The sequence below is a fragment of the Coregonus clupeaformis genome, chromosome 7, assembly GCF_020615455.1.
Source record: "Coregonus clupeaformis isolate EN_2021a chromosome 7, ASM2061545v1, whole genome shotgun sequence".
Classification (NCBI taxonomy): Eukaryota; Metazoa; Chordata; class Actinopteri; order Salmoniformes; family Salmonidae; genus Coregonus; species Coregonus clupeaformis.
Genome location: NC_059198.1, coordinates 57964460 through 57983167, shown reverse-complemented (window position 1 = coordinate 57983167; position 18708 = coordinate 57964460). Strand labels below are relative to the sequence as shown.

Genomic DNA, 18708 nt, shown 5'->3' with positions numbered 1-18708 from the left:
ATATGGCCTGCCGGACATTGGATGGATGTGGGCCATATCATTTGTACTAGCTGGGATTGTATGAATGAATACATTGATGACATCTCTGTACTGTAGACAAATAACTCACCATCATGGGTAAATAAATGTTTAGCACACTGAGGTCTGGTCTCTAAAGATGAAACTGGAACACTTCTTCATCTACTTCTGTCTCAGATTCATTGTAGACTTTTAAGTCCATGGTAGGCAGGATACACTTCTTGACAACTTGAAAGACATTAAACAAAGGTACATTTGGCTCGCTGTTAGGGTTTCTGTAAACAACTGCAATTGTGGCAATCACTCACCTCCTTCCAAGAAGTCATTGAAAGTCAATGAAAAAATGAACTTCTTCTCATCTTTGTATTTCACTGGTACAGCCAGCATCCTTAGCTAAAAGAGAATGAGACTGTTAATTATCTCATATTAAATGTCACATCTAAAATAGTCAGCACTACCCTAAGACAGCCTATATGATCCCAGCCACGTTCAACTTCAATACATTCTAATACAAATGTAGCCTAATGAACAATGCAGGACACGATATTGATATTCACACTAACTTACTACTATGAAAGCCTCAAAACTAAGCCAAGGCGAACAGTTGCATGCGAGACATTTGCATATCGCGTGTAGATTTCAGCATATGAAATTGAGATAAACACCTAGCTAGCTTTCATTTGCTATGGTTACATAAAATCCCTTCAACCGAACTAACCATACACACACAAATAAAAGACAGTTATGTATGCCAACCAGCTGGACCCACCTGTTAGTGATCTACGAGGGCACTTTATTCTTCCCTCTGCATCCTCCTTTTGCAGGTGCTTCAATCTCCATGCCAAGTAGCCACTCCCATCTTCTTCATTGTAATAGTGGGCCTAGAAAAACAGACAAAAAATAAACAAATATTTTGTTCACCTGAAGCAAATTTGTCACTGGAAGAATCTGGAAGAAAAGTTGAACAGTTGCAGGGACTGTGTAATGTTTAATGCTCCTCGGTCACCTTCACATACACAATGCCTGAATGCCTGAGGAGGAGCATGTAAATAACAGCAGTGTTTTGTTAGACAGCTTTGCAACTTGAAAAGTCATTTGAAAAATTCCCTGCTTTCTCCCCGGCTTCGCTGTGCTGCACCAATTAACTCTATATTTAGTAACGCACAGGAGGCACGCACCACATTTTACTCTCGATTCCGTAGCTAGTACACAAGGCACGCACGCATAATAAAAGTAACGCAAGCTGACATAGTTAACGACGTCATACCCAGGCACACATCCATTACTGAATTCTCTAACCGAATGCAGGTTTAGGTTATCTATTTAGCTAGCTTAGACATGTGGCTTTGGTAGCCATCTAGCTAACGTTACTAGCTAGCCAGCCATCTAGCTAAGCAGCCATCTATCTAGCCAAAGAAGCAACACTCAGGTCAGCCAAAGTTGTGTATAGAATGAATGAATGACTGACCTTAGCTAGACTATAACCAGAATTTGGTTTGATTATTCTAGTGTCCCTGGGTGGGCATCCTCGTCGCCGTTAATGTAGTGTCGAGAACTATGCTGAGATGCTGTGAGAACAAGAAATCCGCTGACACTGTCCTCGATTATAATTATTTATTACATTGAAGATCTCAGCGCCAATTTACAGACTTCTGCAGACATCTGGAGAATAACCGGCCCCAATCTCTAATATGTTATTCTCCCCTCCTTTGTCCCAAACCATAGTATATATATATCCTATGTAACCTGATATGGGTGTTTTCCCCTACAGACCAATCCCAGGACTCCACATAACAGACTTCCTCTGTTTTAGGGTTCCCCTATAGAAATGGTCTCCAGATGCTGCTTCCTCAAGCTGAGTCAACATCCTCTAAGACCATTTGCAAATGTCAGCAAAATTGTAAATTGTCTAGATACTACACTAACCCTCATTGTTCTATCTGTGATTCTAGTTTGCAAACGTTAACGTTAGCTAGCTACTATAAAGGGCCACGCTAGCTAACATTAGCTATTAGCTAGCTAGGTATCATTAGCTAACTGCTGTAGCTATTTGCTACAGTAACATTACAAAACGTTAGCTAACGTTAGCTATTTGCTACGGTAACATTACAAAACATTTGGTGTCTCATTGCCAAATGTTTATTGGTTTATTCTACTGTGGTGATAAAAAAAATTGAATTTAGCCGCTTCAAGTACCTACCTTTGTCTGTCCATTCTGTCAAATTGAACTAAAATTATTAGCTAGCTAGCTAGCTAACGGTAGCTATGCTTTGAGAATGGCGCCAAGCCTGGCTTGGTTAAAAAAAACAGGCTATACCGATCGACTGCTAGGTAATAATGAATATTTGGCTTGGAACTAGCTAATGATAAATGATAAGAAGGATACGCCAGTCTAAATGGTTGACTTAGGCCAAATATGAATTTCAAAACCATATTACTTACCTGAATGCAAAAGACTACTTCTGTCAGGGTAAGCCTGAGTCGAACGTGAGGAAGAAAATATCAATGGCGGCAAAATCTAAATTTAACTGCTAATCTGTGGGCGGGATCACATTGACTCTAGCAATACTTATGAACGCTCTATTCGAATGAACTCTGTGTTTTACCTCTGACTCTAGTGGTCACAATCAGTCACTTAATTCCCAAAATAGTTAAAGCTGCTCTTTTCGAGTCAAATAACAGTAACTCTGCTGTAATGACTCTCCATTATTTGCTGTGTACACACAAACACCACTGGTTAAATCAACGTTGTTTCCACGTCATTTCAATTAACCATTGTGGAATAGACGTTGAATTGACGTCTATGCCCAGTGGGACAGCACATGCATGCACACTTTTGACTGTAATTCTCAAACTGGGTTACACACACAAGCACACTCACACCCAAACCCACCGCCATTTGTTTTTGTCACACTTTAGTTCTCACATCTCTCTGCAAGGTCCCTGCCGTAGATAGTGTGTTTCACTTTCAGCCAGCCTTCCCTGATTCAGAGGACAGAAGGCACTGCAAAAGTAAATATGGACTATGAGTATTAGTAAAAATTGGCAAGCCGGTGTAAACTTTTTTTTAATCCATCTTCTATTTGCATTTCTCTTGTGATGCGGTTCACAGCAGCACTGACAGATGTGTTGACTTGACAACTGCGTCTGAGTTTTGAATGATCCTTCCCCCCTTTGGTTCCATGCCGGCTGAAGACCTAGCTAGCCAGTAACTAGCTAACACCAGACACATATGAAAGGGGAAACATATAAGTATCTTTACCATAGATGAATGGTGTAAACTTTTAATTATATTTGCTGACACCCTACAGTAGAATTTTGGCAAACACGCCTTCTCCCATGTTGGTTCAAGGCGGTATGTATTCAAATGAGAGTTAAGGTGATATCACCTTGTCCCCTTAATTATTAATCGGTCTCGCCTACTACTTACTAAAACTACATACTGTGTACTAATCATACTACATACTACATACTATTTAGAACGTACTGTTTAGTGTAAATGTATGTAGTAAGCAACAAATATCAACATATTAGGCTCACCCATACTGAGAATGCATCATTTAATACGCAATTGCTTTGTTTCTCGCCATTCCTTCGTTATAGTACAGATTGTCCTCTTATCTGATTATCAGATGTCAAACACACATGGGTCTGAAAATATGCTTTTTCCCTTCACTGGTTTGCAGCGAATTCTACTAAATGAAAAGTTGAAATTAGTATGACATCCTTGCCTTTAAAGGATAGGCCTACTTAATTATAGACATTTCACATACTCTAAAACTTTATATTTTCACATACCCAATCAGCCTACTATTTAGCTAGAACACAAGTACAGATATTCCGACATGGCGATACACACACACACACACACACACACACACACACACACACACACAAAGCACGCACTTGGGCGCCTGGCTATGTCTGAAAGTGGGGGTGCAAAATAATTATGATTAAACATTTTGAGTACTCTAATGAAAAATTATATGTATTTTTAGACCACAAGGCCAGAAAAAACATGATTTATTATTTAGCAAATATTTGTCTTACTTTTTAACTCTGCATTGTTGGGAATGGGCTCCTAAGTAAGCATTTCACTGTAAAGTCTACACTTGTGGTATTTGGCACATGTGACCAATAACATTGGATTATTGGTCACATGATCTAGTCCTATATTCCAACAGTGTGCAAAAATGCATAATTTATCATAACCATTACAGATAACAATTGCTCCATATACACTGAGTATACAAAACATTAAGAACTATTTCCATGACATAGACTCACCAAGTGAAACAAGATGAAAGCTATGAACCCTTATTGATGTCACTTGTTAAATCCAGACAAAATATTTAAGTGCCTTTGAACGGGGTATACTCAGTGTTAATTCAGTCAATAAAAAAACAAGTGCCATTTAAGATTGATTTATTGAAACCGTAATATCAACTGGTTATATTATATCATGGAACACAATCTTGAAAATTGCAGTAACCTCAGCAGTGGAGCTTGCTTGTAGAAGCCTGTGGCTGTGCATAGGCATAGCCTTGTTTTGTTAATTTAAAGTAGACAAGACTCTTATTTTCCGAGCCCTTATCACAGTGAAGACACACCTATTTTATAATCAAAATACATAAAACGTGCAAAGTGATGCGCATCTCGCGTATGGAAGTTATTCTCATAGAGTGATAATTTGAAACAGGGCTCATTTTGGCAAGTTTTCAGGGTTACAAGAGAAAGTGGACCCTTGCCTTTTGGCTGATCCATATGTGGTGGAAAGTAGTGGGTGTATGGAAAGCAACTCCGCTATATGAAAAGCGAATCAGCTAATTGGCAGATTTGTTGCCACTCAAGAACGTTTTGCTTGGCTGAATGGGCAGCAAGACACTTGTATTGGCCTGCCTGGCGACTTGAAGTGCTTCTTACTGAGTATCACGGTCCTGTTGCAAGAGGTAGCTAACTTAGCCATTTTTTTCTCTCACAATTTTATTTCAAGAAGGATAGCAGCCTACCCAAGAAATAACTACTATTGATAACCATCTAGATGTCACCTTGATACATAGCCTCCTACTCAATGGGGAGGGCATGGAAGGCAACACTGGGACACAGTGCCCTTAGCTCCCGCTTGACAATAACTACTGTCTGGCAACGCATGGGAAGTAGCTACCTAGTAGCAATATTAGCGTGAGTCACAGTAAGCACATGCATGAAGCAACAGTACACCCATCATAATTTTTATCAAAAATAAACAATCGTCAGTTTTATAACTGAAAATGTACAATTATTTGTGTAAAACTAACAGTGAAATACGACTCAGACTCATCCTCTGGCTTAAAAACAAAGTCCAAACTCTCGCGGTATGGTAGCTCAAATATGTACGTTAGTTACGTGGAAAGAAACGGAAGAAAAAAACCACCGCTCAATCAAACCGTCTAAACTATAGCAGATCGCTTTCGACACACCCACTAATTTCCGCACGCCCACTACTTTCATTTCGACCGACACACTCACTCGCCCATACTCCGGTCGCCATATTGAGATGCAGCTACCCCCTGCTCCTTCAATATCTCATGGGCGCTTCCGCTGTTTGAAGTGGAAAGCGGGAGGAAGTAGAAGAGGTACAACAACGCTTGACAGAAGAGGACAGAAATAATCGAATGTATGTTGTTTTAAAAAAAATCTAATTGGTCTATATGTTATTGATGTATATTACATAAAGTTACGTGAATAATGGTCATCAATGCAGTTATAATTTGCCACATCTAAACATTAGTCGGGGACCATAACAATAGTTAGCCTAGGTAGTTAGCTACTAGCTAGTTAGCATTAACTGTTTTCCTTTGCTAACAAGTTGTCAAACTAAAGCCGTATCAGCTGTAGTTCAGCCATTGCGTTTTAAAAACTGTAGGTAGCTATCTATACTGTTTGACTAAGCTTCCCAGCAAACAACGCCTTTAGCTGATGAACAGTGTAATACAGATGAACTGCTACTGAGCTCAAAAGTGCTGTTGTGTTGCAGAATGGACGTAACGACGTGTCTGAAGTCTCTCCTGCTGGCCATCCACCAGTACAGAGACAACAGGACGGCCCATAACGCTGCCCAGCTGCAGAAACAAGTGGAGGTCAGTTTCAACATGTCCACACTGTGCCAAAGCACACTTCTACTTTGTGAGATATATCAACGTGACACTGAGCAGGGTTACATGCACACAATAATACGATTTGGGAGTTAACGTTATTTATAATAAGGGTTACATGGAGAAAATTGGACCTCTGAAATGAAAATGGATGGGCCTCCCTTCAGCAAAATGCATTTTACCTAAACCCTCCCAGAACGCTTGAAAAAAAACAAGTGACCCTCTCCTATACCCAAAATAAATAAATAAATCATAACGTGGATAACAGAGAACATGTCTACCGTTTACCCTCACTTCTTGGACAGACCAGAGCCTTAGAAATGCAGTTTTAGAAACTGTTCTTCGTCCTGTAAGCATTACATGGCAACGCAGGAATTTTGATTGCGCACAGGGCTGCGGGTCAGAAGGTTGTGGGTTTGCAGACCACCTTGGACAAGAGTAGGGGTTGGAAAGATCTCCTTTAATGTAAAAATTAAACTACTTTCATATTTACCTTGAATGTGTGTATTTTGAAGTACAGACTACAGTTGGCCTTTATATTTTCCAAATGTAGTGTTCTTGTTACTACAAGTAGGATACAAAGTCTCATAAGGCTTTTCAGTCAACCAGATTTCATAGCTTTTGGCAATGGCTCACATAACTTGTTTTGGTACTCACATCTGTCCCCCTGTGTTTCTGACCAAGTCGGAAGGTTAATGAAACAACATCAAACAAATTTTAGTCCACTGAGTGCTAGTATAGAATTTTACAATCTAGTAAAGATAGAGCGCTGATTTGGACAGGCAGTGTCACATCCGTAATGTTTTTGATGAAAAGTTGTTATTGTAGACGCGTTTTGAGTATGATTGTATTCAAACTTTCTATGCAAAGCTAACTTTCATCAAGGGCTTAGGTGATGTGTAATTGGTTGCCTTTCTCTCTGTCTGTGCTCGTTCTAAGCGTAACGGATGTGACTGTTACGGACGCTTCATAAAATGATCATGGACTCACTAGTCAGCATCACAGCATAACGCGATCATGAAAACATTTTTATGCACTTCCTATTGCTTCTGACGTGTGTTTATGTTAGCAAGCTAGCTGGCTATCTTAATCTATCTGTGTGAGCGATCCATTTCAGGTGTACTCACGTTCTCATATGAACTGCAATGATGCGTTGTTCTGCTAACCGGAGCATTGCACGTGATCACATCACATGGCATAATAAAGGTATTACATTCATAAACATAATTAAGGTCTTAAAAATCCATAAGAAACTTTCACCGGTCCTGCTGACTTTTACTTCCTGAGTAAGTACGGTTCCCCCAGTGACAATATTGGTCTGTATCTGTGTGGTCTGCCCTGCGGCGGGAGAGGCACTTGAGAACTGGAGCTGTCAAGCCTGAGGTAATTTACGATCTTACAAGAAATTGACAGAAGTGCAAACCATGTGCCATGGGTAGGTTATATATGCACAATTTAAGATACTCAAATCTGGCTTATTGTGAGGTCAATAACTCTGATAAATACATAATGGGCAAGAAACTCTTAATGATCGGCTATGAAAAGCCAACTGAGATTTATTCCTATTATTTTTACCTCTTTCACTTTTTCCCGGACAGCCAGAAGAGGACTGGCACCCTCTAGCCTGGTTCCTCTCTAGTTTCTTCCTAGGTTTTGGCCTTTCTAGGGAGTTTTCCCTAGCAGTCTCCCCATTCCTTTTTACTTTTCTTCCCTTAGATATAGCTGATGTAAAGGGCTATATATTTTAAAATATTGTTTTTAGTAAAATATATTATAGGAGTAACAAGCTATCAAAGTTGACCTCCGGTCCTCCTCATATTTGCACTCTCCTTAAACTGAACAGAACATAGGCTATAGGCTAGTCCGCGTGCAATATATATATATATATTTTTTTTTGCGGAAGTATCCTTTGACACAGCACAGCCGTTGGCCAGGCAGCACCCAAAACCTTTTGATCAGCAAGAGCAGAGCAGGCCGGGGCTCAGGGTTGGAACATCCATTGCGATGTGTAATGCAGCCTAGTTTTATTTACCCCTTGCCAGCAGCTTTATTAGAAATATAACTTTGCTCTGTGCTTCTCCGAGCATGCATTTCGTAGCCAATAGGCTATGGATCATTTGATTGAGCCCACACTAAATAGCCTGTAGGCACACTTCATATTGCGCGCCCAGCGGAGCGTCAGAGATGAGGGGCGACATCGGGGCACACAGTGATATACAGTGTCTTCAGAAAGTATTCATACCCCTAGACTTATTCCACATCTTGTTGTGTTACAGCCTGAATTCTAAATGGATTAAATAGATAATTCTTTCTCACCAATCTACACAATGACAAAGTGAAAACATGTACAACATCTTTTTTTGTGTACATTTATTGAAAATGAAATACAGAAATATCTAATTTACCTAAGTATTCACACCCCTGAGTCAATACTTTGTAGAATCACCTTTGGTAACGATTACAGCTGTGACTCTTTCTGGGTAAGTCTCTAAGAACTTTCCACACCTGGATTGTACAACATTTGCCCATTTATTATTTTCAAAATTCTTCAAGCTCTGTCAAATTGGTTGTTGGTTATTGCTAGACAACCATTTTCAGGTCTTGCCATAGATTTCCAAGTAGATTTAACTCAAAACTGTAACTCGGCCACTCAGGAACATTCACTGTCTTTGTGGTAAGCAACTACAGTGTAGATTTGACCTTGTGTTTTAGGCTATTGTCCTGCTGAAAGGTGAATTCATTTCCCAGTGTTTGGTGGAAAGCAGACTGAACCAGGTTTTCCTCTAGGATCTTGCCTGAAAAACGTCCCAGTGCTTAACGATTACAAGCATACCCATAACATGATGCAGCCACGCTGTGCTTGAAAATAGGGAGAGTGGTACGCAGTAATGTGTTGTATTGGATTTGCCCCAAACATAACACTTTTTTTTGTATTCAGGAAGTGAATTGTGAATTGCTTAGCCACATTTTTTGCAGTATTACTTTAGTGCCTTGTTGAAAACAGGATGCTTTTTTTGGAATATTCTTATTCTGTACAGGCTTCATTCTTTTCACTCTGTTAACTAGGTTAGTATTGTGGAGTAACTACAATGCTGTTGATCCATCCTCAGTTTTCTCCTATCACAGCCATTGAACTCTGTGTTTTAAAGTCAACGTTGGCCTCATGGTGAAATCCCTGAGCAGTTTCCTTCCTCTCCGGCAACTGAGTTAGGAAGGACACCTGTATCTTTGTAGTGACTGGATGTATTGATACACCATTCAAAGTGTAATTCATAACTTTCATCATGCTCAAAGGGTAATTCAATGTCTTTTTTCTTTTTTTTTTTTTTTACCCATCTACCAATAGACCAATAGGTCCCCTTCTTTGCTAGGCATTGGAAAATATCCCTGGTCTTCACTGCTCGACTGAGGGACCTTCCAGATAATTGTATGTGTGGGGTACAGAGATAAGGTAGTCATTCAAAAATAATGTTAAACACTATTATTGCACACAGTGAGTCCATGCAACTTATTATGTGTCTTGTTAAGCACATTTTTACTCCTGAACTTATTTAGGCTTACCATAAGAAAGGGGTTGAATACTTATTGACTCAAGACATTTCAGCTTTTCATTTTTAACTAATTTGTAAGATTTTCAAATAACATAATTCCACTTTGACATTATGGGGTATTGTGTGTAGGCCAGAGACCCCCAAAATATACATTTAATCAATTTTAAATTCAGGCTGTAACACAACAAAAGTTGGATAAAGTCAAGGGGTGTGAATAATTTCTGAAGGCACTGTATAGCCTAATATGCAACTAATTATAAAACACTAAAATAATACTAAACCCTCCCCTTGACTGGAATTGAAAAAACATGACCCTCCCCCATTTTCCTCCAGATACCCATTATGTAAAATTCGATCCATCCCTTATTGTGGATAGTCAGATTAATGTAATAGTTTGTTTAAAAGCATTGAAGAACAGTTTCCCTAATAATCCTGTTTACATGGACACATCTGAAATCAGGCTACCTGATGGGACTTAAATAAATGCAGAAAATCAACAATCAAAACAAACGTTCTACCATGTTATTTTTCCAAAGCCTATTTAATTCTGAGTTCGGACATATAAAGTTTGTATGTGAAAACTATTTCACTTCACTCGCGCGTAAGAGGGAGGCTTGCGCTACGGGTGTTTCAGATGCACCTCTTTCACATTACTCATAAGCACTCCGGTGCACCGGGTGTCATGCATTTTAATGGGACTTCCACGACGGAGGTAGCTAGCTAGCTAGCTAGCTGCTTTGCAGTTCAAGCAAGCCTGACTTGCTATAAAGTTAGAGAAACAATTTTAGGAAAAGTAACTAAACAAAACATTTTTTATTATCACTTGAAACAATGTATAGATCCTGTCTTGAATGAAAATGTCATATTTTGTAATCTCCCAAAATAAATGGGATCTCTGACGAGAGACAGGCTCTCTTCCATATTGTGTTACATACACTACCCTTGTCCGTTCAGTAGCAGGGCAAGACTCCGCGAAGATGACGTACTGCGTAATGAAATGCGTCCCAATGTAAACGGGGCATTACGCCTCATGTCCACCAGATGCATCCGACTGTGTTTCTGCTCTGTGTTCTGTTTACCACATGCGTTCAATATTTTCAATTCGTGCGTTGCTTTACCGTTTGGTGGTACAAACGGAAGTACTCACATAGAGTCCAACTAGCTAGCTTTTAGCTAGTTGAAAATCGAAGCACATGTGCGTCACGGAAAATGCGGGCTAGACTTCCGGCAAAACAAAACACATATGCATCTGGTGGACATCGGGCGTTATGCGCGAGTGAAGTGAGTTTGGAAAAACTGAAAGTATGCATATTTTTTCACATACAAATACGCCGCTAGAACGCCAAGTAAGCTGTTTACTTGTCCTGCCATAATCAGTTTAATATCAAATTATTAGTGTGCATGTAAACGTACTTTCTGGTGTGTGTGTGTGTGTAGGAGCTGTCAGGAATGCGGTGTGTTCGTCTGCTGTCGTCGGGCCAGGTCCTGCCCAGTGAGTGTGTCTGTGGACTTGTGGAGCTGGCAGGAGACCCCAACACTAGCCCCACACTCACAGGAACCATCATCTCTCTACTGGCCCAACTAGGTACACAGACACACACACACACACACACAGTCAATTACTAATTCCCAACACATTTCAGTCATATCATTTTTGTCAACAGCCGACAATGTGTCTCTCACTCAAAAACAATACAAAAACAATAGAACTTGTGTTGATGTGTGTGTGTTCTCACCCCCAGCCTGTGATGATGAGAGCAGAGATGTTCTCCAGAGTAGTTATAACCTGACCAGCACTCTGGCCTCCATCATCCACTGCCACAGCACCACCCCCAGGGAGCCGCTCGTACTACAGGTAGGCACAGCATTTGCCGACCTCTGGTTCACAGTCTGGCTTTGTCATACGTTTGTTTGGAAGTGCGTTCAGATTTCTATCTCCTGAATCATGCGCAGAACCATGTAAACGTGTGCATGAGCTCGACAAGTATGCATGTATTATCATCTTGTGCAAATCTGAACGCGCTACCAGCACTTTGAAAAGTTGATTTAAATATACTTTCCTGTGGATATATTGTCACACATTCCTACCTGCAAAAGGACCAACCACACGGACAACTGGTAAAGGATCATTTTATTCAGCATTCTGGCTTGTAGAGGTCGTAAGAGGAAACTCTCCTGACCCAAACGCTCATTTCTGCCCGATGTAGAATTTATGAAATTCAACATCGGGTCTTCAGGCTACTCACCAAAATGACATGATGAGACTAAACCAGGGGTCATGAACCCTGGTCTTGGAGAATTACGGCGCTACACAAAGCCAAAGCTCCAGTGGTAAACATGTCTGTAGGATGTGATGTGTTCAACTACTGCTTTAGAAACTCTGTGTGTCTCAGTGTCTAAAGCTGCTGCAGAGGCTCACCTATAACGGACGGATATTCCACTGCGCCAACTACATCCACGAGCTCATAGACTTTCTCATGACCAACATGTAAGATACCTCTCCTCTCTTCCCTCATCCTCTCTCTTCTCCCACTCTACAGTAAAGCAGAGGTGAATGTTTACATGTAAGTATTCATTTTGTCCCCTTTGTATACCCCCCTCTAGCCAGTCGCACAATGATGACATCACCATGCCGTGCCTGGGTTTGATGGCTAACCTGTGTCGCTACAACCTGTCAGTACAGACTCACATCAAAGCTCTGGTGAGGACCACCCTCTCTCTACCGCCGTCTATCCAGCTTTTCTATTTTCCTCTTACTCACCCTCTTTTCTCTCCTTTGTCTTTGATGGAACGGGTTGTTGTAATGTGAAGGCTGTGTGTTTTCCTACAGAGCAATGTGAAGGCGTTCTAGTGAACGTTGATTAACATCTGGCTGTGTGTGTTCCTACAGAGCAATGTGAAGGCGTTCTAGTGAATGTTGATTAAGACCTGGCTGTGTGTGTTCCTACAGAGCAATGTGAAGGCGTTCTAGTGAATGTTGATTAACACCTGGCTGTGTGTGTTCCTACAGAGCAATGTGAAGGCGTTCTATTGAACGTTGATTAACACCTGGCTGTGTGTGTTCCTACAGAGCAATGTGAAGGCGTTCTATTGAACGTTGATTAACACCTGGCTGTGTGTGTTCCTACAGAGCAATGTGAAGGCGTTCTACCGTACCCTGATTAACTTCCTGGCCCACAACAGTTTGACGGTGGTGGTGTTCGCTCTCTCCATACTGGCTAGCCTCACTCTCAATGAGGAGGTGGGGGAGAAGGTAACACACAGACACACACCAGGGTTTTCTCTATCTTTAGTTCTGGTTGTGACAACTCTCTGTCTGGGCTCTGTGACGTGTGTGTGTGTGTGTGTGTGTCAGCTGTTCCATGCTAAGAACATCCACCAGACATTCCAGCTGATCTTTAACATCATCGTCAATGGTGATGGAACCCTAACCAGGAAGTACTCTGTAGACCTACTGGTGGACCTGTTAAAGAACCCCAAGATGGCTGACTGCCTGACCAGGTATACACACACACACACACACACACACACACACACACTCACACTCACACTTTTATAGAACAATAAAAGTGATGTTGTGTATGTCTCTCCCTCCTCTCTCTCTGTAGGTATGAACACTTCTCAGTGTGCTTGTCCCAGGTATTGGGTCTTCTACATGTCAAAGACCCGGACTCTGCTACCAAGGTGTTGGAGCTGCTCCTGGCTCTGTGTGGTGTGTCAGGCCTGAGGTCTCTGCTGTGTGAGGTCGTGTTCCGTCCTGCCGCCCCTCGGCTCCGAGCTGCAAGCCGCAGACACGGGGCGGGCCTAGACGCAGGGCAGACAACAGAGCCGGGCTTAGCTCTCATCCAATGGCTGAGCTCTCCGGCTGAGGGGGAGGAGTTATGCTGTCTACAGGCCCTGCAGCTGCTGACTGAGCTACTGGAAGTACGACAGCTCTACACGGACACACAGAACTAAAAGTGGAAGCCTGGATTTCACTACATCCTGTCTAGCACAGTGATGACTCCTACAGAAAAAGTGACTTGCACTGATTTGCTCTTTGTCCTTTCTTATGTGTTTCTCTCCAGGAGGCGTTGGGTTCAGAGGTCGTGTCTGTGTGTGTGTTGGGCTACGTTGAGTTGTTGGTTCCAGTGGTGTTGGGTCTACTACAGGGGCTGGACCCAGCCGCACCAGACAGCCAGCTCAGAACACACTGCATACGTACCACAAACACCACCAGCCTGCTGCTAAATATCCTTTACATCTGTCTATCTGTCTGTGTGTGTGTCTGTGTGTCTGTGTTATCAGCCTTAACTCTTCCACTGCTGTGTAGTGAGGAATCGGTGTGTAGGGTGGTGTCTCGTCAGATGAGCTCCCAGCTCTGTCTCTCTCAGGTGGAGCTACTGCTCTCCTGTTGCCATAACAACGACCCGCTCACCTGCCCCCCCACCGGCCACGACAGCAGCCTCAGGTCAGTGACCACATACACACTCAGAACACACACATACACACAGAACATAGTTGTAAACACCTGCGTGGGGGTGTTCCAGTCAGGTGTGTGGTGAGGCGGTGCTGAAGAGTGTGGAGTTGATGAGTAAACTGAGACAGCAGGTGAAGGACATGGAGACCAGCTTCTACAGAATACTACAGGTACACACACACACACACACACACCTACCTACCTGCGGAGCCGAGCTAAAAGATTGCCATAATAAAATGTCTCTCCCTACAGGACCAGAGGATGGTCACGCCCTTTCTCTGGCTCTGACGTCCAGTCACAGAGAGCATGTTCAGACCGGGCTTCGCCTACTGTTTGAGGCCACGCCTCTCCCAGACTTCCCTTCGCTGGTGTGAGTGATTGAACACACACACACAATGAATCAGTCAGTCATGGAAGTGTTTATTCTGATGGCAGCCTGTGTCTCAGTCTAGGGGAGAGCATTGCTGCCAACAACGCATATCGCCAGAGGGAGGCTGAGCTGTCTGTCAAACGGGTTGCTGTGCAACAGGATGTCCCGGCCCCCATGGGGAAGAGCCTATCAGGGCCTTCTCCCTCCAGCCCCTCCCACAGCATTCACAGCCTCATAGAGAAACTACAGAACGGCATGGAGGTGTGAGTCTGTATTCTGACGTGTGTTGTAGATGGGGTGTGTGTGTGTGTGTGTGTGTGAGTCTGTATTCTGACGTGTGTTGTAGAAGGAGGTGTGAGTCTGCATTCTGACGTGTGTTGTAGATGGGGTGTGTGTGACTAACGTGTATGTGTTGTAGTTGCAGGATCAGATGAAGGATGTGCGTGTGTCAGAGATCATGGATGTTTATGAACAGAAGATCTCCGCTCTGGCGGTGAGTATCCCCACTAGATCTTCCAACTCCACACCTGTCAACTCTGATGGTCCTAGGTCTTCCAACTCCACACCTGTCAACTCTGATGGTCCTAGGTCTTCCAACTCCACACCTGTCAACTCTGATGGTCCTAGGTCTTCCAACTCCACACCTGTCCACTCTGATGGTCCTAGATCTTCCAACTCCACACCTGTCCACTCTGATGGTCCTAGGTCTTCCAACTCCACACCTGTCCACTCTGATGGTCCTAGGTCTTCCAACTCCACACCTGTCCACTCTGATGGTCCTAGGTCTTCCAACTCCACACCTGTCCACTCTGATGGTCCTAGGTCTTCCAACTCCACACCTGTCCACTCTGATGGTCCTAGGTCTTCCAACTCCACACCTGTCCACTCTGATGGTCCTAGGTCTTCCAACTCCACACCTGTCCACTCTGATGGTCCTAGGTCTTCCAACTCCACACCTGTCAACTCTGATGGTCATGGTGGTGTGGTCAACTCTCTTTTCCACCATTTCTTTGCATTTGATGTAACCACCATGAGACATTTAATTGAGTTAGTATTGTAACTGCTTCGCTTTCCTTCTCTCTCTCTCTTTCATTCTCTCTCAATTTCAATTCAATTCAATTTAAGGGCTTTTATTGGCATGGGAAACGTGTGTTAACATTGCCAAAGCAAGTGAAGTAGATAGTAAACAAAAGTGAAATAAACAATAAATATTAACAGTAAACATTACACTCAGAAGTTTCAAAAGAATAAAGACATTTCAAATGTCATATTATGTATATATACAGTGTTGTAACAATGTGCAAATAAATCTCTCTCTCTCTCTCTCATTCTCTCTCTCTCTCTCTCACCCCCCCTCCAGTCTAAGGAGGGGAGGTTACAGGATCTGTTAGAAGCCAAGGCTCTGGCTCTCTCTCAGGCCGATCGCCTCATCGCTCAGTACCGCTGTCAACGAGCTCAGGCAGAGGCCGAGGTAACAAACACACACACCCAGGCCGAGGTAACACACACACACACACACACACACACGAGGCCTTGGCTTCTAACACAGATGGCCTTTGTCTCTGTCTCTCTGTAGGCACGTAAGCTAGCATCTATGCTGAAGGAGGCAGAACGGAGGAGAGAGGAGCTGCAGGTTCGTAGCAGAAGAGTTAGCACATGCTAAGAGGTTTAGCATTATTGTTCTGCTAAAGACTAGCTAGCAGATGCCAAAAAGTGTGTGTGTGTTTGTGTTAGGCAGAGTTAGGTAGCCAGGTACTGGAGGCAGAGAGGTCGAAGGGAGACATCGAGGAGCTGCTTCAACACAACGCTAGACTGCAGGCTGACTCTCAGGAACATCAGGCTCTCAAAGGATCCTATAACCAGCTGCTTAACAGGTTACACCCACACACACACTGCTCTCTACATTCTTCTCTACATAGATGTTTCTTATGCAGGTATTTCATGACGCATTTCCTGTTCCTGTGTAGGTTTAATGAGAGTGAGCGTCTGTTGAAGGAGCTGCAGATGGCTCATATCTCCGTCACTAAACAGATGGACACGCTGAGGAAGAGCCAGGACACACTACGTCTACAGCACGACAAGTAAGACAAGCACACAGTAGCAATAAAAACATTCCCTCTGCAACTATTTACAATTAGCTTTTTTTCTTTTGCTCTCTCTCTTTCAGGGCAGTGTGTGAGCTGAAAGAGAGGGAGGAGCAAATTAAATCCTTCCAATCAGAGCTTCAGCAGAGAAACCGTGACATCACAGGTCAGTTTGAGCTAAACCAGAAAGAGCTATCTCAATACCCCAGTTACCACTCTCTTACACTCTGTGTCCCTCCTTCACTCTCTTTCTCCCAACCCCTTCTCTCTCCTACTCTCCCTCTTTTACTGACTCTCTCTCTCTCTCTCTCTCACTCTCTCTCTCTCTCTCTCGCTAACTCTCTCTCTCTCTCTCTCTCTCGCTAACTCTCTCTCTCTCTCTATCTCTCTCTCTCTCTCTCTCTCTCTCTCTCTCTCTCTCTCTCTCTCTCTCTCTCTCTCGCTCTCTCTCTCTCGCTAACTCTCTCTCTCTCACGCTAACTCTGTCCCTCTCCTCCTCTCTCAGGTCTGCGTGGTGAGTTGCGGGGTCAGGAGGAGAGGGGGAGAGCGAAAGAGAAAGAGAGGGAGGAACTAGAGGAAACTGTGGATATTCTGAGGAAGGAACTCAACAAGACGGAGCTGGCCAGAAAGGACGCCAGCATCAGGGTAAGGACACACACTGGTAAAGTATTGGAGGAGGGAGGGTCTTGCCAGCTGACTTGTACACCGTACTGGATAAGCTAATAACCAACTCCATACACCCACTAGGGGAGATCTAAATGATTCTAATACAAAGTAGTTTCTGGTAAGGAAGTTGGCTTAGTCTGTGTCCTTTCTCCTGTCCTCTCCTCCCCCCTCTCCTCTCCTGTCCCCTCTCCTGTCCCCTGTCCTCTCCTGTCCTCTCTCCTCTCCTGTCCTGTCCTGTTCTCTCCTCTCCTGTTCCCTGTCCTGTCCTCTCCTGTCCTGTTCTCTCCTCTCCTTCCCCCTCTCCTGTCCTGTCCTCTCTCCTCTCCTGTCCTGTTCTCTCCTCTCCTTCCCCCTCTCCTCTCCTTCCCTCTCTCCTCTCCGGTTCTCTCCCCTCTCCTGTCCCCTCTCCTGTTCTCTCCTGTCCTGTTCTCTCCTCTCCTGTTCTCTCCTCTCCTGTCCTCTCCTGTCCTGTCCTGTTCTCTCCTCTCCTGTCCTCTCCTGTCCTGTCCTGTTCCCTCCTCTCCTGTCCTCTCTCCTGTCCTGTTCTCTCCTCTCCTGTCCTGTCCTCTCTCCTCTCCTGTCCTCTCACCTCTCCTGTCCTCTCCTCTCCTCTCCTGTCCTCTCTCCTCTCCTTCCCTCTCTCCTCTCCGGTTCTCTCCCCTCCCCTGTCCTCTCCTGTCCTCTCCTGTCCTCTCCTCTCCTCTCCAGGCGTCCTCTCTGGAGCTGCAGAAAGCCCAGGTGGAGGCCAAACTACAGAAGAAAGAGGAGGAGCTGAACAAACACTCTTCTATGATCGCCATGATACACAGCCTCAGCTCTGGCAAACAGAAGAGCGACGTCAACCTGTCGCTCTGAGAGACACACACACAGCGACGTCAACCTGTCCCTCTGAGAGACACACACACAGCGACGTCAACCTGTCCCTCTGAGAGACACACACACTACCAATCTGTCTCTGTCACATCTGCACACACAGGATCAGAAGGAATGGATTTTTAAAAACAAAATTAGTAACTCATTTCTGTAATTTTAATGTACCGCTATCTGCATTTTTAAACCTATTGTCCATATATCCTGCATTTATCATTCTTTTACACTCAGTTTTTCTGTCCATTGTATTGAAGTCTAAATAAATATTGACTGGTCTGATGATCAGTGTATTCATGATTTTATCAAAACTCCTACAGTCCTTCTGTAGACATAGGGGAACAGCAGGAGCAGAGTTTGAACCAGCAACCCAGTGTTTTATGGGGAGAATGACCTGACCTCTTATCAAAGTCCAGACCTCTTAGCAGAGTGGCTGTATTAGGCTGGACTCACAGGGGGTTACAGGACAATAAAGGGGAGTTTTATACACATCCAACTTACCCATCCAAAACCTACAGCACTGTGTACAGGGACTCAGTAGGCATTTTGCTCTTTAAAT

General features: G+C 43.5%; 1 protein-coding gene and 1 long non-coding RNA gene across 2 annotated transcripts; one reads left to right on the top strand and one right to left on the bottom strand.

Moving 5' to 3' along the window:
• Positions 1-150: 150 nt before the first annotated feature.
• LOC121570700 lies at positions 151-877 on the bottom strand. Its single transcript, XR_006001511.1, has 3 exons — positions 788-877; positions 327-411; positions 151-246 (listed from the first exon to the last, which is right to left on the bottom strand). It is a non-coding gene; the product is annotated as an uncharacterized LOC121570700 (long non-coding RNA).
• A 4453-nt stretch (positions 878-5330) lies between these two features.
• LOC121569297 (protein CIP2A homolog) lies at positions 5331-18434 on the top strand. Its single transcript, XM_041880123.2, is given in 23 exon segments — positions 5331-5674; positions 6035-6137; positions 11141-11288; positions 11446-11558; positions 12097-12191; positions 12308-12404; positions 12834-12956; positions 13059-13204; positions 13312-13627; positions 13771-13933; positions 14006-14153; positions 14233-14332; positions 14415-14433; positions 14436-14532; positions 14610-14793; positions 14951-15025; positions 15893-16003; positions 16109-16165; positions 16267-16406; positions 16500-16613; positions 16700-16782; positions 17122-17261; positions 17991-18434. Coding segments are annotated over 22 exon segments (2718 nt in total). The 5' UTR covers positions 5331-5674; position 6035; the 3' UTR covers positions 18138-18434.
• Positions 18435-18708: the final 274 nt, after the last annotated feature.